Source organism: Corvus moneduloides, chromosome 10, assembly GCF_009650955.1.
Source record: "Corvus moneduloides isolate bCorMon1 chromosome 10, bCorMon1.pri, whole genome shotgun sequence".
Classification (NCBI taxonomy): domain Eukaryota; kingdom Metazoa; phylum Chordata; class Aves; order Passeriformes; family Corvidae; genus Corvus; species Corvus moneduloides.
This window is the reverse complement of record NC_045485.1, coordinates 23,430,309-23,451,097: the sequence shown is the minus strand read 5'-3', so window position 1 is coordinate 23,451,097 and position 20,789 is coordinate 23,430,309. Positions and strand designations below refer to the sequence as shown.

General features: G+C 48.2%; 1 protein-coding gene across 5 annotated transcripts in view; it reads right to left on the bottom strand.

The window, feature by feature from the left end:
• Nucleotides 1–334: 334 nt before the first annotated feature.
• Nucleotides 335–20,789, bottom strand: part of PLD1 (phospholipase D1) — a 76,980-nt gene continuing 56,525 nt past the window's right edge. For all 5 annotated transcript variants that reach the window (XM_032119210.1, XM_032119209.1, XM_032119212.1 and 2 more), the window contains 10 exons: nt 20,471–20,589; nt 20,184–20,297; nt 14,601–14,711; nt 13,866–13,954; nt 10,677–10,790; nt 9,565–9,614; nt 8,490–8,624; nt 6,575–6,728; nt 5,834–5,948; nt 335–5,273 (listed from right to left, as the gene is read on the bottom strand). In XM_032119210.1, the coding sequence (XP_031975101.1) occupies nt 5,049–5,273; nt 5,834–5,948; nt 6,575–6,728; nt 8,490–8,624; nt 9,565–9,614; nt 10,677–10,790; nt 13,866–13,954; nt 14,601–14,711; nt 20,184–20,297; nt 20,471–20,589 (1,226 nt within the window). In that variant the 3' untranslated portion in view covers nt 335–5,048. The remainder of the gene's footprint in view (nt 5,274–5,833; nt 5,949–6,574; nt 6,729–8,489; nt 8,625–9,564; nt 9,615–10,676; nt 10,791–13,865; nt 13,955–14,600; nt 14,712–20,183; nt 20,298–20,470; nt 20,590–20,789) is intronic.

The window sequence follows — 20,789 nt, the reverse complement described above, 5'->3', positions numbered from 1 at the left end:
GCTGAATTTCCTTTACTGGAAGTTAAAGGAGACAGGGGCAAGTTAATTCTGTTTTGGGGACAGAGTGTTTTTGTCTACGCCTTTCGTAATGCTTTTGGATTATTGAAACTCCTTTAAAACACGACTTTTTAATGTATTTATGAAGTCCAATTTTCTTTCTCTGCTGTTTCACCCCAGCAATTTCTCTCTCCCAGGAAAACCCAAATGACTCAAGTCTAGCCATTTTTATTGCAGCTCCATCACGTCTCGGCTGCTGATGCCGAGCAAGGACAGAACTCAACCCAAGGCAGGATGAGGCCCCCAGAACAAGGAGAAATTACACCAAAGCCAAACATGCTGACATGATGATCGGTTGTATTTTCAGTCCATTAATACACATTCATTTACCAGATACAAATGGAGTGGAAAGGAAAGCAATTGTTAGCAGGAACAAGGATACAAAATTCAATTCCAGCAGCCTTCACAGAAGGGATATTCAGTGTCACAGCAGCACTGTTGGAAGGGAGGGACGCACGGAGACCTGCGCTCACACCCCAAGTGGAAGCTCTCCTTTTGTGGATTAGTTTAGCTAGAGACACAATTTTTAAAAAAAAAAAACATTCCCAAAACTGTGACTTTTTGACACTTTTTCTCATTTCCCTAGTGTCAGAACTAGGGAAAGTTGGAATTATTTACATAGAGGAGATTTTATGAAAAGATACTGGAAGGTTAAAAATAGAATAATCACAAATACTGGAAAATACAACAAGAAAGCAGGCAAGGAAAGGAAAACAGGGGAAAAAAAAGTGCCACCCCAAGAGGATCATTGCATTCAGTGGTCAATGTATGGTTATTGGGGCAGCTCCACTTTGATACACTGAGATTCACATGCTGGCCTTGATTCATTGCCATGAAGTCACACTCCAGGTTTTAGAGCAGGATGCTGCAAAGCTCCTGGTTTCAGCAGGATCTCAGCAGTGCAGTAGCGATTGCTTGTTTGAAACCATTTGCAGAATGAGTGCCACAAGCTGTGACAGTTCTCCTGGGGCACCCAAGGGGTGCCAAACTCTGCTCATATCCTGGTCTGGAGAGCGCTAGTTTTCTTCCCCTTGGCCACCACAGCAGTGCACCGTGAAAGGCTCTGCTGCTGGTGAGCGGGGTCAGCTCAGACCAGCATGGATTTGGGGCTCCACATTCAGCAGGAGAGGGAAAAGGCATTATCCTCCAGTACTCTCATGCTTGTATGGGAGTGTCCCCACAAATGCAGCTCTGTGCCCAGATACAACCCCGGACTATCCTTGCTACAAGTGCTCAAGGCTTGTTACACTGAAATAGCAACAGCAAACCACATCTGCACTTGATTGTACAGGGATGCTCCCTCGGAAGGAATAAAGATATTGTAAATTGTTCATGGAAGAGTCCCAGCTAGGCAACACGTGCACCGAGGTTCTCCCAGGGACAGCACCAGGATTGTAAAATCATGTTGTGAAACTTGATCAAAAGAAAGGAAAATGGAGTGTTTGGGGTTTAATGCAGCAAAGCTTGCACCAAGTCAGGGGGACAAACTGAGACCAAGAGAGCAGAAACTGAGCCGAGCACTTCGCCTCTTCCATGGAGCACTGGAGGGGTTCTCCTATAAATTGTTTTTTAGTACAGTTCTTGCAGACGATGACATTTTATCCCTCATTTTTTAAATCATGCATTAACTTTACCGTGAAACATTTATCCAGTCCAACATCTATACAACAAAACACATATTTTAAAATATCAGACTATTAAAATTTAAGGAAGGAGTGTGAGTTCTCAAAGTGGCATGTGTTAAGGAATAAATTAAAGGGAAAAGAAGTGTTCTACTTGAGTTGAATTACAAAATAAAGTATGAGCCTGGGAGAAGTTCTCATTTCCTGTAATTCTAACAAATAAATGCCACAAGAAACAGTTGATGTTTCTGGGGTTGCTAGTGCTTGAATCCACATCACCTGTTCCAGCTCTGGGTATCGTGGGTGACCCTCTCCAGTTTGAAGCCCAAGCTGGTATGACAGACTAAGCAGCAGTGATTGTTCAGGTGCAGAAATCAACTCTCTCAAGGTGTTCAACCTCACAGGCTTCTTAATGTAAGAAACAAACCTGTAGCTGACAGGACCCAAGGAGCCAGCTCTAAACAGCACAAGCCATGGTGTGAATGAGTGGGGCCTTCACCGGGAGTGGCTCCAGCCTGTTGTCTGTTTGGGGTGAGCAGTGCTGCTTCCATAGGGAACTTGGTGGCCCCACAAGCCCCTGGGGATGCTGGGATCTCCTCACTGTGCCGAGGCTGCCGTGCACACCCTGCTTACATTTGAATGTTACTAAATTCCTGGTATCAGGAGTTTAGCACCAACACAGGGAAGGGATGATCAGCACGGTGCCTCTGTTCCCACAGAGGGGAACCTCCTCCCAGACAGAGAGCCAGCACCAGGCCTGTCTGCTTCCTCAATAATGAAAGACCTTCCTACTTAGCACCTTTTCATACCGAATCAGTCAATTACATCTCCCTCCATGGCTCTGCTGTGTCACCGGGGACCAGCAGCTATCACACAACAGTGAGCATTGCAGAACCTGTGTGGTTTTTCCCCAAAGCAGCCTGGCAGAGGGGGAGCTAACACCCTAACTCCCTCCTGTTGGGGAGTTAGGAAGCCCCAACAATCAGCTACCTACCATTTTAAAAGACAATGTAAGGATAATTTAATAATTATAAAAACTTTTACTAATATGAGGATGGGGAGACTAAGAGCACTTAGAAGGTGACAGGAGTGTTTCACTTCAAGGTTCAGTGTATATAGGTGGTGGGGTTGAACACTTTCTGACTCTCAACACTGATCTGTGTGACTGACGAGGATTCTCTGGCAGGCTGTAATTGTTTAAAGTCAGCAGCTTCAGTCAAACTAAAACAGCTAAAAGCATCAGGAGAGAAAAGCTCTGAACCTGCACTGATATGAAATCACAGGACACCTTTGATCTTTCTCGATTGTAAATGGTCAGGGCACACATGGCTTTGGCTCTGTGGGGGGTGACCCCGGGTCAATTTTTTAAGAGAAAAACATCAAGGGAACATATTTATGTGCTTACAGCATGCCAGGTAGAAGCATCAACCCCCCAGACTCAACCACATAAAATGCTGTACATGCACTTCCCAAAGGTGAACCAGACCACAGATGCACCAGCCAGAAAGGAGTGTAAAAGGCAACTGCACCTACAGAACACGAATGTAAAACTAGGAAGTGGAAGCTGTAGGAATGGGCTGAGATTTGGAAGAACATCTGGGGTTTGTTCCCTACTTGGGTGATGCAGCAGGTGCAGAATTAGCTGGTGCCTATTTACAGGTCTGAACACAGAAGGCAATCAGCAAAAATGTCAGGCCAGCTACATTTTGGGAAAGCTAGGTGACCAGTGGGATTCTTTTCCAGTTAAAAAACTGTTGGAAGAGCCAGAAAAGGGAAAAATAAACTCTTCTGTGAACTAAAATAAATACCAGTTCACTGGACCTTTTGACCAAGGAGTGTTGGGCACAGGTATAACCCAGCTAGGGAAGGGATCCCTGGGTGCAGGGGCAGCAGAAGAGCTCAGCCTCCCACTCCTCCAGATCCAACTCTCCTTAGGTGTTTTCTAATGCTGTTCTCCCAGCACCTGACACAGCACTGCAGACTGCCAGGAACACCTCAGGCTGGAGCTGGACATGAAAATTGGGAGACCTGGCTGATTGCAGGATGGAGCACGGGGTAAGACCCAGGCTGGTGCTCACCACACGAGCTCCTAGCCCAGGAACAGTAGTGTTTTTCCCAGGATGCTGGACTGAACTGCTGCTTCTCTGTACAGAGAGATGCAAATGAGCTCTGGAAACCATCTAACAGCAATGGAAAACAGGAATGTGCATGCTGAGTTCTACCTCTGCTTGGGAAGACAGGTCCTGTAGGACTGAACTCAAGGTTGTGGCTGGTTCAGTAACAAAGTGGAGCAGAGACAGGGCTTTGTTACCTGCTCCCCTTTCCCCTTGCATTCACCCCATCTACAAACCCACGCATCAGCTCAGTCTGAGCATGGTGTCAGCTTCATGGCCTTCCCCTTCTTTTAAATAGAGGGAAAGGGATGGAAGTGAAAATCTACCCAAACCCCCAAGATAAATGCACAAGCAGAGTGCAGAGCTTGGTTCAGCTCATGCTGGTTTTTGAGTTTCTGTCCTGTTACATGCAGTGCCTTGGTTTCCTCTGGCTCTGGACACCTCAAGCTTGAGTTGGAACCTTGATCCTCCCTTGAGGAAAACAGTCACACTCAGTGGGACCAAACTGACGTGCTGTGTGTGTCTGCAAAGGCCAGCAAACTCCAGTGATCTCCAGCACCTCCAGCTCCACTGAGACTGCCCTCTGCCAAGCCTGAGGGCTGCTGATTGCTCCAGCTGCAATAGATAGAGGATTTTTTTTCCCCCAAAGGGATGAAGAGACCAAAATGCTGATTCTGATACAGGATTGCTAGTCTGTTTCCCTTTAAGAAGTGAAACACTCGGAAAGCTGCAGGACAGCCCAAGGCAGCAGCAAACAGCACTTCCCAACAGCGCAAGGGCTGCACGACGTGCTCTGACGGCGCGTGGAAGGGGTGAGATGGGGACCTCCAGCGAGCCAAGGGGCAGATACCCAAAGCCTGAGAAGCAGCACACGCAGCCCACGACTCCTGTGCAGCCACAGCACGATCACAGTACGAACGCAACCACAGGATACAGCTGGCAGTGGTGACAACATCGACTGGGAGTCAGTTCCTGTCCTAGGAAGTAGCCTGCATCCTTTAGATGCTCAGAACATGCCTGAAGAAGTAACTCCTCCAGAGGTTAAACTTCTCATCTGCCATCATTTCCAAGTCTTTCTGCTCCTCTCCTCTGCTAGTGTCGATTTGCTTCAAGTTCCTCCACCAAAATCCTTAAGAAAGGCACATTAGCTTGGTGGAGAAGCTTTTTGTCTCCTTTCACTTTCCAAAATCCCATATTTTTCATTAACGTCTCTCCTGAGAACAAGACTTTAAAAGGTAAAGCAGTCTGCATTTTCTTAAGTCCAAACCTCCATGGGTACCATGGACTCCTTTGTTCCGACGGAGGGAAGCAAATACTCTTCCTCCAGAAAACGAAAGGGGAATTGTACTAAAAACCCACGAATCTTTTTTAATTCTTCTGCTGCTTTCGCAGGATCATCATTTGCTAATTTGGGCTTGTTGATGAAATCACGCAGTTGGGTTAAATTATTCACCTCGTCACTGGGAAGGCATCGAAACACCTGAACAAAACAGAAAGAAGAAATCGCCTATGAGTGCAGGGAAATGCTGCAATGCAGAGTTCCTGAGAAAGACCAAAGCATCCAGTACGAATTCCCCAGGATGGGAGTGACTGAATTAACAGCCTGGAGAACATGGAGGGAAGAGGTATGTGCCTATCCTCAATGAGGCTGGAGCAGGCAGAGGGGAAGCTCCAGGGCCTTTTCAGATCACTGAAAAAGCTCATTAAAAGACAGAAGTAAAATTTGCTTCTACTCCAGTTACACCGTGGCTAATTACAAGTAGTAACTACACCATGGCCATTCACTGGAGCTGATGCAAACGCAAGGAGAAATCCGATCTGCTGCCTTCATGGGTGCTATCACACCCCTGGGAATGCACCAGCTCCAGTTTCTTGTTCACAGCTCTTGCATCTGACACTACACATTCCTTCAAAACATCCCTAAAGGTCCAACCCCAGGAACTGGACCTGCTGCCTTTGCCCTTCCTGTGCTGGTTTTCCCATTGGCATCTGCTGCCTCTGCACGGGATGGAGGGAGGGGGAAGTTGCTGTGCTCCTCACCTTATCAAAGATGGTGGCATTGCGAGCTGCTGTGGCAATCCACACCTCCTTGAAGAATTTGTCACAGACAGGATCCTGGTGTTCCGGACTGAGATCGGAGCCGCCAAGGACAACCCTGAGAAGACAAAGGATGGATGCTCACAGAGCCTGAAGCACTGGGCACTCCCCCCTTGATAAATGCCAGGACACAAGAGGTTTCCTTGGGACGTGCCAAACCCTGTGTGCTCCCAGCACCCTCCCACTCCTGTCCCCTGTGATAATCTGTCAGCTCTAATGCTGCTTTTCTTCTGTGCAGTAACTGTCCAGATGGGAAATAGGGTGAGGGGAAAAAAAAGGAGAAAGAAAAAGGTCTTAAACTAAAAATGGCCGTGTTGTGGGCCAGATGGCTGCTCCCAGCAAAGAAGCTTCTTTTAAAAAGTGACAGTGCCACCCAAGATTAAGAGGGTGTGCAAATGGGATCTGGAGGAGAAATACCACTTGTTTATGAGCTCTGCTAGCGAAATCCTGGAGCAAAATCATTTGTAAAATCAAGCTACCAAGCTGTGGACAGGAGCAGTGAAACAAACAGCAGCAAAACCCTGCGCTCAGTCCAGTCCAGGCAGAGCTAAACCTGGGCAGGCAGTGGCAGCCCCATCGGTTTGAAAGGCTGTGGGGGCAGGTTAAGCCTGAGCGAGCCCTGCCTGCATCCCTGCTCAGTGCCCACATCCCTCCCTGCCGTGCTCGGCCAGCCCCACGCCCCACCTGAAGCAGCGCAGCCGCAGGGACTGGGCGAAGCGGCCGGCGCTGTACTCCTGGCCGTCCATGACGGAGGGCACGGTGTCGGTGTCCTGCACGATGACGGCCATCTCGCTGTCCCGCTTCCCCAGCATGCTGCGGTCGTTGATGTTGGCAGAGCCTGGGCAGGGCAGGACGAGGCACAGGCAATGTCCCACTGCTGCTCCCGGTGCTCCTGCACACCCTCCATCACCACCCAACACCCCCAGGGCCCTCAGCACCCCTCAGCTCCACGGCTTCGACAGGTGAAAGCCCACCCAGGGGGCTTCCTTATGGAAACACAGACCCTGAGACAATTTGGGGGAAGGGGAAAAAAACTCAACTAATTTTTGCAGGCTTCAACAGTTTGGAAGAAGATTAAATCACAGCCAAGCCCAGGCCAACATTTTCAAAATTTATTCTTTCTGCGACTTCCCAGATGCTTCTGCTGAAGGAGCCACAGCTTTCAAAGGTCCGAACCGCATTTGGTTTGGATACCCAGTTACCCGAGGCACGATGGGCTCTGTGGGTAAATCACAGAATGGTTTGGCTTGGAAAAGACTTTCAAGCTCCTGTCGTTTTAACCTCCCTGCCATTTAACCTCCTAACCATGGTCAGGTTGCTGTGCCATTCAGGGGGATCTGCTCAAGACCAGCTGAGGCTTTATCCCCCCAAACAGGTTTCTCTGTCCTGCACAGACATCAGAAAACAGGGGACGGGAGGACACTCTTTGCTTGCAGCTGTTGGCTCCAAGGGAACAGCAAGATGCAGGGAAGGATAGGCATAAAGAGGTCATTAACCCACAGAAATTACCAAAACAAACAAAAAAATCTCCAGACACCATTGAAACCATTGAGCCTTCCCAGGAACTGGATTAACTCCAGAGGAGCCAACACCTCCAGAGGAAAAACCAGCTAAATCCCTCTGTCCTTTCACCCCTTCCTCCTACACAGTAGCTCCATGAGCACCTAATTTCCATGCACTCGCTCTTATCTTCCCATCCCCTCACCAGGCAGCAGAGATGCACAGGCTATATAAAAATCTATCCTCAAGCTTAAAGGCACAGAAAATAGAAACTAAGAGTTGCCTCAGGCCCCCAGACCATCCCAGCTGGAGCAACACAGCTCCTGCTGTGATATCAAACCACCTCTGAGCCACTCTGTGCACTGGAGACGGGATCTGGCCTCTGAGAGGGTGACAGACAAGCAAACCTCACCACAGGTCATCTGAGACCACTGCTTTGAAGGGAGGGAGCATTTTGAGTCTTGTAAAATCTAGTATGAAGATATTCATTGGCAAAGTTGTCATTGCTGAGATAACAGCTCAAAAAGGGCTTCTTTAAAGAAACAGGCTGAAATTCTGCTGCAGCGTAGAGCTCTGAGCCTGAACTCCTGTCTTGGCTTCATGTTCTCATAATAAATATGGTAAGAGAAGAGGATGAAATGATATCTATTACTCCCTGTAGCATATTGTCCCATTCTTAGGAAATGGAGCTGATACGTGACACATGTTGTCCAAACCTTCCAAATTTTACAGCACATTCTGTTCTTTCAGGAACAGATGACAAGTCTCACAAGTCTTCCTGCTAGAGCAGAGTTTGATACAAGACAGATGGACAATATTCCCTGCACTGGGATTCTCTTCACGGTTACACACAGATTTAAAACCATTTTAGAAAAACAAATTAAATGACAGCCCTCTGAATCCTTTCCTCCCCCTTGATGAATTTATGAGTTTGGTTTTTGGGTTTTTTTCTTTTAAACAGCAAAATATTTCTCAGGAAAGAAATGACAACACAGAAAAGCCCGTGGCACTCTGCAGCCTGCACTGTGTGTGGGGATGGGAAGGGACTGATGCAGGTACAACCCAGTGCCCCAAACCCCTCCTGAGAGCCCCCACTCACCAATTATAACCGTGTTGTCATCAGCAATGAGCAGTTTGCTGTGCACATAGATGAGCTCCGTCACCAGTTTTCCTTCCAGCTCTGCATATGTCCGAAGTCCACAGAATGATATGTAGTTTATCCACTTATCTCCAACTGAAAATTAAAAAGACAAGAAAACTGATGGGATGAGGGAGGTGGAAGAGAAAAGGAAAAGGCCTTGTTTACATGAAGACCCCCTATAAATAACAGTTCACTTTTGACTTTGAAAAAAATTATAAATAAGCAGATAATGAAAATAATCTTTTCAAAAAATAGACTTGAAAATTTGCTTGTGAGCTCACTGTGCTGCTCTGATCTGCTGCCTGCTCAGAGACTCCCACTTCAGTAAGAAATTACCCCAGTCTCCTGGGCACAGCACACAAGGGTCCAAACATCTTACAATAAGTGGACTATGAGACTTTTTCTGCAGATTTTGCAGAAAGGAGGCTAGAAGCAGGTGTTTTGTCCATGGTCAGTATGGCAAATGTGTCCTAATGTACTTGTGTGCAGTTCAGATTTACAGCAGGACCTAGAACAAATGAGGCATTCTGCATGGTCCTAGCGTTTGTGATATGTGGGTTTTCACGGTGCTCCGATTCCCAGCAGAGCAAATTCCAGCAGGATTCCTCACGGCAAGGAAGCAACTCAGAAACAGCCTCCTGCTTAGGCAGGTTCTTCCTCTCCACGTCTGACAACTGCCAGAAACAAACCCTGGGTGGGATCCATGGGGCAGGCTGAAGGCTCATGGCTCCCAGAAGCCTGACCCCGCTCAGGACATTTTCCAAGTAACACAATCCTGAGCAGCTGCAACCGTGCCGTGCTCCTCCCTGGGGTGTTCCCCTCCTCTGGCTCAGGGCTGCAGCCAGGTGTGAAGTCTGACAAGGGGCCACGGCTCGTGTGACCCAGCAGACCTTGCCATGGCAGGATGGTCAGGGAGGAGGTCACTCACAGCCCCATGAGCCCGCAGCACGTGTTGCATTACGTGTTATAGATGCATCCATCAAACAGCAGCATCCAAAGTAAACAACACAGAGGAGAGGAATAAAGCTCTTACCCTCTGCCTTCAGCTGGCCCAGGATGGAGTTTTCCCCTCGGCACATGGTCCTGGAAAGAAGGCAGGCAGCTATCAGCACCCCCATGGCTCAAGACAGCAGCACGTGCTGGAGCAGAACTGGGCGGGGTAAATCACAAACACAGATGCCTCTCAAATTGCAGGAGAAACAGGGTGCTTCCAGAGCACACTTTTATCCCAAATGACTGCTCTTTTTGCAAAGGAGTTCGTACCAACCCACAGAGGAGCTGGGGAGCACTTTTGCCTTCTAGACAAGAAGGGCTGCTACCCTCTGTGCCTTGGGCCTGGATGTGAAATCACATTAACAAAAACGTCAACATATGCAGAAGGCCAGGTCAGGGAGTTTGTGTGATTATGGCTGGGCTGGAAGAGCCACAGCTGGCATTCCACTGAGAACCAACCAACCCATGGGCAATTTCTCAAGACCTGTGGTTGCCCTCGCAGGAGGAAGCTCTGGCAGAAGGGTCAGGGGTACATGCTACTTTCCATCTGCTTGTGTCCCCTGCCCCACTCATCCTCCTGGATGTGCATCAGGACCCCTGCAGGCCAGCAGAAAGGGGGATTTCACTCTGAGGGTTGCAGCAGTCTCTGCACACTGACTGTGCCCTGGCCATACCATAACACAGCAGCTTTCCAGTAAAACCATCTTGGGCCATTTTGCCTTCCTCTACATTTCCCAGCACAAGGGCTACCCAGCACTGCTGCATCTCCTATGAGACCTGCTGGGCTGCAAGTGCCCCCCCAAACATCCATCCTGGAGCAGGGGAATCACACTGGGGAAGATGCCATTGCCTTCATGGGGCCAATGAAGGCAGAGCTAGGCCAAATGTCAGCCAAAAAGGCAGATTTGGAGATAAATCAGCAAGTCTGGTTTGATCAGTTCAATGGAAAACAAATCACAGAATGGTGTGGGTTGGAAGGGACCCTAAAGCTCATCTATTCTCCAGCCCCCTGCCATGGGCAGGGACACCTTCCCCAAGACCAGGTTGCCCAAAGCTGTGTCCACGCTGGTCACACTGACGGCAGGTGGGGCTTGGGGACCCCCTGCAGCAGTGGAGGTGTCCAGGGGGTCTCTGACAGCCTGCCTGTGGTACCTGTAGTTGAAGTGCATGATGGCCTGCAGCGCATTCCCCCCGCCCGTCGAGATGTCCCCTTCAAAGCCCGGCAGCAGCGGGATCACCACGTACACCCGGAAACGCTTGTTCTCCCTGAAACGAGAGTTTGGGGGAATATCAGCCTGGGAATGCCACGTCAGCCTGGAAAAGTTACAGCTTCCCACAAGGTGAACTCCCCTCCTTTCACTTCCCCTGAGCTGACCAACTTGGTTCCCATCCAAGGCCACTACAGGAATTTCAAGGGAGCAAAGCGTGAAGTGCATTTCCAGTTTCAGGAAATCATCACCGGCCATCAGAAATTCTGTGAGTGCTCCTTCAGGAGGAGAGGGGATAATTTACTCTCAGCAGATAACAAAAGAAGCTAAAGGAAAAGAAACACATTTTTACCAAAATTCAGGGGCCAGCTAAGGATTTTTCATATTGTGTTTGCCACTGTAGAAGTTTGTTTGAGCACCCCAATAGCCCACACTGATACTGGTGCAGACTGGTGTGTACGACTGCCTGGCAGAGCACAGCAAAGCTTACAGAGCTGTGACAGGCAGAAACCCAAAATCTAAACCAACGTTCCCACTGCCTCCTGGCTTTCAGAAGTCAGAAACATCAGAAAATGTGGAAAAAGCTCAGAGCACAAGCAAAACATTGATCATTCAGGGAAGGCAAATATGTCCTTGATACATCACAGTTCCAGAGTTCTCCAAACTAATCCATACCCTAATTGTGAACACATTCAGAACAAAAGCTACAATCGTGGCACTGCTAGGGGTTTTTCTCAAATCCCCCCTTTGTGTTTCCTCTGCTGACAAATGCCAGGTGCATCTGCTCTGAGAACACCTTCCAGGTGCCCTGGGTGTTGGGAATTCCCTGCTCTGTGCCTCAGAGGAGAAGGAAGAGAAGGACGAGGATAATGCTCCATGGAAGGATGCTGCCACTAGATGGCAAACACAGTTTAGTCAGCACAGAACCATTTCAGAAACACTCTGAGGATGAGCCGGTCTGCAGTTTTTGTTAGAAGTACTCCTTCCTCGGGCAAGCCATGCCTGTGAATTTCGGGGTGAGGGAATTGTGAAGCACTGGGGTCCCATCTGAGCAAGGAGGGAGACCGTGAGGACCTGTGTGTCTTTCATTTCAACCAGTGCTTCCTTCCAGCTGTGCTGGGCACTGCAGACTGGCTCTGGTTTGCCAGCAGAGCTCAGAAACAGTTAATGAGGCCTTACCCAGACACAAGAGACTGTGAAACTGAGTCTGTTTGTAGCATGGGAAAGGTCTACCAACAAAAGCATTCCCCAAAAAGCAGTTTGTTTGTGTAAGGACAGTGTTTATTAAATTGCTTAGAGAGCCACCCATGAAAAAAAGAGGAAACCAAGAAAAGAACATTATTAATAACATCAGTAGAAAATATTTAGTCTAGAAGAGTGAGAAGTATACAAGCTCACTACAGACCTTAATTTACAATTAAATGCTGTTCTCCCTGGGCAGTTTGGAAAATTAGCATTATGATACAAACCAATTAGGTCTGAATTTACTTTTAATCTTAGGTAATGCAGAATTTGAACCTTATACTTGATTAGGAATTGCCAGCATGAAGCCAGCACAAGACTGGCATACAACTGGAGTACTGCAGAAGTGAGCATCACATCTGGAAATGGGTCACTAAGAGTCTGTGTGACCCCTTCTGTGACAGATTTTTAGTATCTGGACAGAATGACACCCCTTACATAAACTTTATATAATGGGAAAACCTTAACAACCTACCTGGAGAATTTGCTGTGCCAGGGCCTCAGCACCCTCACAGTACAGAATTTCTTCCCAATATCCAATCTACTCCACCTTTTTTCACTTCAAAGCAATTTCCCCTTGTCCTATCACACATGCCCTTTTCCAAAGTCCCTCTCCAGCTCTCCTCTAGCCCCTTTAGGCACTGGAAGGTACCCTAAGATGCTGTGTCCAGCTGCCTGTGAGCTTCGAGGCTGCAATACAAACACAGCAACAGCATTTCCAGCAGCACTGGCATGGCTCCTCATTCACCACAGTGAGAAAATCCATCCCATCTTTTCATCCTTAGCTGATTTCAATTATTTGGGCTATTCACTGCAGCTCACACAGATCACAGGCAACTCCACCCCGTTGTTAATGGCACAGCAGATAACACCCAGGCTCTCCCTGTTTCAGTAGTGCTCCTCTTTCCACAGTGCTCTGAACAAAGCCTGGCCCAGGGCAGCTCCTGTGGCCTTGCAGACACTTCCTGCACTCTGGTGGCTGTCTCAGGTTGGGTGCCTTTATCCAAGTGTGAACTTCCAAGCTCAAGTGCCAAAAAGAGCAAAATTCCTGCAACCTTGGAGAGAGGACCTCTGGAAAAGCAGGCCCTGCAGAGTTCTGGACAACTACAATATGGAAAAAATAATCCATGCAAGAAGACATCTCTGTGCATGGCAAAAAAACCCATGAGAGATGAAAGGGAAAAGTTCAGAAAGCTTTCTGTATGTCAGCCCAGCAAGAGCAGGGTACAGTTTTATACTATGAAATGTATGTCTCAAAGAGACTCCAGGGAGCAACCTTAAGCAAGACTGCCCAGGATCAAAGTGAAGACCAGCCACTACCTGTGGCATTAATGTTAACACAGGGCCAGGTGTGCTGAAGGAGTGTCTAAAACATGCTTGGATTCCATCCACCCAGGAACAAACAACGGTCCCCTTGCAAAGACTGGAGGTGGTGAACACCCTGCAGATGTACCAGAAAAAGTTGTTCAAACAATAGCAGAACCCTCAAAATGTATTTGCTTCCCCTATTTGAAGCCTCTCCTCTCTAGATGATTTAAATAAACCACAAATCCCAGTTCACTCTTCCCACCCATGAGCTTGCCTGACCACCCAGCTCAAAGGCAAGCTGGCAATGGAGCAAAGGTGTCACTGAACCAGAGCACAAAGGACTTGCCTTCAAACAAGCTCCATAGTTAAAAATACATTTACATTGGGGTAAGTCCAGAAAATCACTTTCTGGATGCAAAGAAACCACTCAGGAGTCTCACTGCTGCACATGCAGATGCTCGACCCCCTCGGTTCTGCGTTGGCACAGCTCCTGTCCAGCTGTGCTCACTGAGGGGTTATTTTTTGCACCACACCATGGAAATGCACCTGGAAGACTTCCACTGCCTCATTAAGAACAGGTTACCTGTGAGCTTTAAGAATCCTCTGAGCAATTGCATCACCGATCTTGTTCCAGACAACTTTGTCATCAGCACAGCTAATAAAAAACTGGTTCTGCAGGAAAAGCAAGCAAAGCTACTGTCAGACACTGCCAGCAACCAACCAAAAATGTTTGCATGCTTTATTTCAGACCAAGAGCAACTAAAGATAGCTGGGCTTGTGTGCCACTGGAGTGGAGGCTTTTGTAAATTATGATTAAATGATGTGTGTGTCTGTGCCTGCTTAGGGAATGAATTAGTTCTCATTAATCACACTCTTTAGAAAGTTCATGTAAAGAGCAACCTAACAGGAGGCTAAAAAAAAAAAAAAAAAAGAGGAGAAAACGCATCTCCATTCAGCAAGCACTGAGTGTCACTCTGACACAAGAGACTCCTGCAGCTGAAGGCTGTGTGGATGAAGAGCTCTCTGTGAGTGGCATGCACAGGGGACACTGCAAAGCCACAGAAGGGACAGGGAGACTATTGCACAGGCCATGAAAGCTGCTGGCAATTTTCCGAAGAGCCTTATAAAGGAGAGGTCTGCTTTTTCCACCTCATGGTCAGAATGCTGTCAGGGTACACAGCCATCAGTCTGGCCCAAAGACCCTGAAGGTAGTGGATCTGTCTAAATGCATAAAAACTTAGGACCAAACCTCAAGAAGTAATGGGCAAGCCATGCCCAGAGCATCAGGACCCTCCTGCCTTCCCTCCCCACCACTCACCTCTATGTAGATGTAGTGCTTGCTGTTCTCTATCACACTGATGTAGGCTTTGTGGATGGACTCCTCGTGGTATTTAATGCCAGCAGACCAGTCAGCAGCAGAACGGATCACCTGGAAAGCAAGAGAGGGACACTGTCAGCTCTGTCCATCCAGGACAGCACCACGGCACCTGAATTCTCCCAGAGCCAACACTCTTCCCTGGCACAGCCAGGCTTTCACTAAATAAGGTATAAGTGGAACATTTTTACTGCATTTGTAATCATGAGAAAGGACATTCAGAAACAGTAGAATTGCTTAGCAATGTTTTGATTAAAAAACGTAAGAGCCCTGTCCCATTGCTGCATTACTGCCCTCTCCCACCTGAGCAGCTCCAGATGCTTGTTCTTGCTTAAGGTCTCACAATAAACTGCTTTTAAAACAACCTAAATTTCCAAGCTTTAGGGGTGCACATCCCATCAGTGATCTCCTGCCCAGCACTTTAAAGCTGGTCTCCAGCTGGGGCAGGGTGTTTTTCCCCCAGAGAGGCTGTACAGAATCATACAGTCAGTCTGATAATGCAGGCCATGCCTTTGTCCTCAGCACTCAAGGTCATTTGTTTCTTTTGCCAAATTCTTGCAAAAGCCATCCCATTTGTGATGATATGACTTTTAAAATTCATAGTTCAGCTGCCCACATCTACCTCTTAGTTTTTACTGGAAATCCACTTTTAAAGTAGATTCCTGCAAGATCCCCAGGGCACGTCTTGCCCCTCCATCTTGCAGTTTTTGGGCAAGAGGGCCAAACCAACATGAGAAACAACCTTTGTTCATGTTCTGGGCCAGGCTGAGCAAGCCCCACAGCAGCCAGCATCCCGTCCCCCCAGCCAGAGATGCTGTGGCACCTCCTGCTCCTGCACTTTGAGTCAGGAGGCAGCCACACTACGCCCCAAGTGACGCTTTCCTAGATGGAAATATAGTTTTTAATTAAGTGTTGGCAGAGTACGTGCTTGGGAGAATAGTTACTCATTATTAGCCTCTGTCTTTAAACATTGTCAAGACAAAAACATTGAAACAATAGTCTTAAAATATCTCAATATAACCATTATACCAGAACTCAGGGCCAGTCCCCCACAGCACAAGATCCAGGGGCGGGGGATCTGTGAAATGTGTGTGTCAGTTCCAGAAAAATCCCCATCTCTTGGGAATTATCAAATCAATCCTCTCTCCTCCAGAGCATCTCTGGAGGTGGCACTGAGGACCATTGCTGTTAAGTAGCACATGACTCCTGAGCTAATTCCTTCACCTCGACAGGAACTTTCTCCCACATCTGTTTTTCCCAGTAAAAAACAGGCCCTGCAACTCTTGTATTTGGCTGCTCTCTTGGCTGACAGGAGGGTGCACTCTGCAGTCTCCCAAACTGAGTGTTGGGGTCACAGCTGCCCTGTGCCTGCATAAGCCTCTGCAAGGCCATGCTGCTCACTCCTGAAGGTTTTTAATCACTCATTTGGTTTACAAAGCCAAGGCTGAGTGTTCCCACTCATCCCAAGCTGAGCACTGCTGAAACCACACTGAGCACACCATGGCAGACTAAGATCTTGAGCAAAATTCCACCACTGGCATTAATAAGATATTACAGGCATTAATAAGAACAGAAAAAACAGCTTTTCTGGGTAGGAAGCAGGCTGATTCTTCCATGTGCAGCCTGGACTGGAGCTCACAGCACTTCCACTCTTACCAGTGCAGCAGTCTGGAACTGCACTTCAGGAAGTGGCAGACTGTAGCTTTCTAGTGCACAAAGTCTGATATTCAACCTTGTTTTGGGTTTTTCTGCTAGTTAACACAACAGAACCATCACTTAGGACCATCCCTTTCCAGCACCATGACTTCCCAGTGCATCATCCACCTGCCCTTCCCTACATTCCTCCTCACCCCTCCACATAACTGGCACCCCAGCTCACTCCACACCCTGGGCTGCCCCATTACAGCGCCATCATCCCTCTGCCTCACCCCAGAACAATGTGTCAGGCAATTCCCAAAAGCTGGCACAGCATCACCCAAAAAGCTCCCATCAGGTACAACATCAAGTCCCCATGCAAAGGGAAGAAGAGGCGTCAGAAAATGTTGGCTGGGACAGCAGAATGGGTGTAAGGTGTTTCATCTTGGACCTCCTCAAAATAAAGTTACTTTTAACAGGTCTGCAGCCACAGGGACAGGTGAGGAGGTGGCAGGACAATGCAGCATCCCATGGAGACACAGCTGTGGCATTCACAGACACACATACTCACACCTGGAAATTTGCTACACAGCCCTTCCCTTACCACTGATGTTCCATCTCTCTCTTCCCTGTCAAGGTATTTAAAGGCAGACCCAACCTATTTCCTGGGGAGAAAAGGCCACATGCTGCCCAGCAGAGCACCTCCCATCCAGAGCTGGAGTCTCCATGCTCCTGCTTCTCTCTTCCCCTCCCCCTCAAGCTTCTCAATAGCTTGTCATCCCTTTAACTGATACAAGGGTAATAAATGTGATGTTTGCTGAGGGCTAGTGCATAAATCCTGAACAATGCCGAGTTCTCACGCTGACTTCAAAGAGGTGAGGGCGTCAGCTGCTGCCAGAGCATTAAACTTTCATTGCATTTCCATCAGGAATGGGATGTTGCCTCACCACATCACATCTTTTGCAACGCTGCCTTTGGCAGATAACTGCAGACTCTGGAGTGGAAATTGAGAGATGGAAAAAAACCTGGCACTGCCTCTGGCCGATCTCTATTTGACTCTTGCAAGAATCAATGTGCTCTTGCAAAAATTATGTTGCTATTGCGAGCAAAGCCCCAAAGCTCAAACGAAAGAGGATGAGAGACCACGCCTGACTCCTCTTCCTCCTTCCCAGCCTGTACCTCCACAGCGTTTCCCACACACACTGCATTCATCCTCCCTGCCCAGGGGAAAGCCCTGGTCAGTGCCCTATCCTCCCAAAAACGCTTTCCTACTCCTCTCCTCTCACAGAGGAGAACAAAACCAGATGGTACAATGAGGCTGGAATCTGCTGCTGACAGGTCAATGGTCTGGGCTTGCAGCAACATTGCAATCCCCACGGATCCTTTGTGTTTTCCCTTCCTCTGATCTGCCCACAATTGAAGACAGATTTGCAAACAAGGTCAGAAACAAGCAGCCCAGCAGCCAGGCTTTCCTCAATCATCCCACAGCCAAGGACAGTCCCAGGATGCTGGATTTTACCTTGGGGCAGTAACTTCTGCCTAGAAAATCTCTACACAGTACTCAAATGGGGATAACAGGGGTTTGGCTGTTGGCCAGCCAAAGGATTCAATATCAAGAAGAACAAGAATATTGCTCCAGTTTTTCTGGATAAAAAGTTGGTGAAAGACTAGGATATCTGCTTCTTTCTGTGCAGAACTGTACCACTGAGAAGAGATGTGAGCACCTGAGCCCTCTGCTACAAAATGAATAAACTGGACAGGCAAGAGGTTGATATTCCTGTCCCTGCAGGAAAGGAAAAGTCACACAGGGATGCCCTGATGCACACCCTGGGAGCTCCAGAAAAAGGCAACCAGGAGGGGAGTTCAGATCCAGGCTGCAGGTGTCCTCCCCTGACCCCACTTCCTACAGCAGCCAAACCTGAAACCTCCATCAGGAGGAGAGACTGAGTCACTCACGGATTCACAGTGGGACTTCAGGGATGCTCAGGGCACTGGTGTCACCTGGGGACCAATGCAAATCAGGCCAGTGTGGGTATTAGGGAGGAGACAGTAAAAATTTTAGTATGTGCATGCAAATCCCTGCCTTGGAGATTGAGGAGGTCACCCAGAAATCATAACCCAGCTGAAGCCTGAGGACCTGCACCCAGGCAGGGTGCCCCAGCCTGGGCAGAGGAGCCCCCCTCACTGCTTCCACCATGCTTGGTGCTGCAAATGCTCTTCCCCACCAGTTTCCCCTCAGACTAGGAAGGCTGGTACATTTCAGGACAACATATCTGCAGCCTAAAATCATCTAGTTCTATTTATCTGGCTAACATGCAGGGCTATTTTGACAGATGCATAAATAAGAAATGAGCAAGGTAGTTTCAAATGAATAATTTACAAGACAAACCTGCTCTCTTTTTGCTGTTAATGGCATCACTGAGAGCAGCCCCTCATTTCCTGGATGCATCAGTTACTTGCAATGCCTCAGCAATGTGGTGGCCAGGCTGGTTTTCCAACTGCTCACCCATCACTCAGCACCGGAGTCTGTGGATTCCACAGTCACCGTTCGAGCTTCATCCTCCTCTCCCACAGCCTGATGCCCTGAGCCAGCAGCTCTGCAGCTGGATTGAGGGCAAGCTGGATCTAGGTTGTTCTCAGTTTAATTTCTCCTTTGGGAACTGCTTCCAGTTCTGTAATCAGTAGAGCTTAACTTTTGCTACAGCAAACCCCGTGATTTAGAAGTTGTGGCTTATCTTGTGGTTAAAATGTGCTCAGGGGACACAAGCCCCATCACTTCATGAGAACAAGATTTCCCAGAAAGCTGGTATCAGACACAGACAGGGAGGCATTTACAGCCACAGGGAGCAGGATGATGCCTGAAGGGGACAATTTCCCAGCAAGCTGTGAGCATTGCTTTGGAGGCTGATGTAAAACACCCCAGACCCCTGACACAAGATCCCTGTGCTGCCCATCCCTCACACCACACAGCGAGGAGCAGACAATGCCCTGGCAACCCACAAACCCAGAAAAAAGCATCTTATTTCACTAAGCTTCCCCAAGCATTGCTGTCATCTGGACAGACCACTCCTTACAAAGACCAAAGTCATGCATTTTTCCTGGTTTTGGTCTAACTGCTCTTACTTCATACATCTTTCATCCACAGAGACACACAATGGTTTTGCTGCTTCAGCATATCTATTTTGACTTTGTACTCTTCAACAAGTTCCTATTTCTGCTGGGTAACAGCAGTATTCAAGTACATGCACTTGATGGAGCTAACTGGGCTTTTACACAGAGGTATCTTGGCAATTCTGACTGTGAGGATGATTGTCACAAATCAGACTGCTGGCTGTGTGGAACTGCAGAGGACCCACAGGGGTGCAGGGCTGCATAATGAAGTGCAGAAGAAGTTCAAGGCAGAAAGCAACAGCCCCGAGTCTCCACTTAATGCTGGGCTCTCACTGACCACAACCCATCTGAGCGCGGCGTCAGGGCCTGGCAGACTGCTCTGAGAGCTGAGATAAATGCTCAGTGGGTAATCTCAACCCATCAGGCCTTCTCAAATCATAAACCCCAAGTATTAGGCGTGAGACGAAGAGTGGCAGAAAACAAACCATAAAACCACATGGCTATGCAAAGTCAGTGTTCCCACCACTTGAGTACTGTACACACTTCAGTCCTCTAACCTCAAAGGTGGAGATATAAATTAATGCCTCTCTACTATAAGAGTTGCATTATTCTATTGCAATTGAGGATCTGACCACCTAATCTGTGAGCTGCATTAGATAAGAGTTTTGCATCTTATAAAATTCAAGTTTTGCAGAGGGTCTGTCAAGCATTCAAACTTCCTGGGAGGATACAGAACAAGCCCTCTCAAGAGTATGAGAGCAGGGGACCATCAACACCCACCTGGACTGTGGCAGGAACAGCCTCGGGCACCTGATACTTCAACTCGTTAGCAGTTTGCTGAGATTTGGGCAACAGGAATGGGTAGGACAGGGACCGGTATTTGGGTTTCATAATCTGCACAGGGGGAAAGAAACAGATAAAGAAAAAATGCTTGCAACAGATAAAGAAAAAATGCTTGCAACACATCAGAACAACACAAAGAGATAAAACAGATGCCTACAGAGGGCAGGAGGATGAGGCAAGGCTGTGCTTATCTCCATGCCCCCAGCAGTGACACCCACACCCACCTTGGTGAAGTTCCAGCGCTGGATGAAGTGCCGGGCGACGTCGCGCGCGGCTCTGCCGTGCACCACGGAGGAGATGTCGTGCCAGGGCATCCTCGGCGTGGTGTATCTGTCAATGAAGTCTGTGGGACAGGGGAGCATGGTTGAATTTCCTCAGATAAAGGACATGAACGTGGAAAAGCACAGTGTCCCCCTCCTCAGACTGAACTTTCTGGGAGATGGCACCAAGCACCCACAAGGCAGATGACCTGGACTGCAAGACCATAACAGCACAGTTGGCCCCAAAACCCCTCAAAGGGAGTTTTGCTGCTTTTTCCTAGCC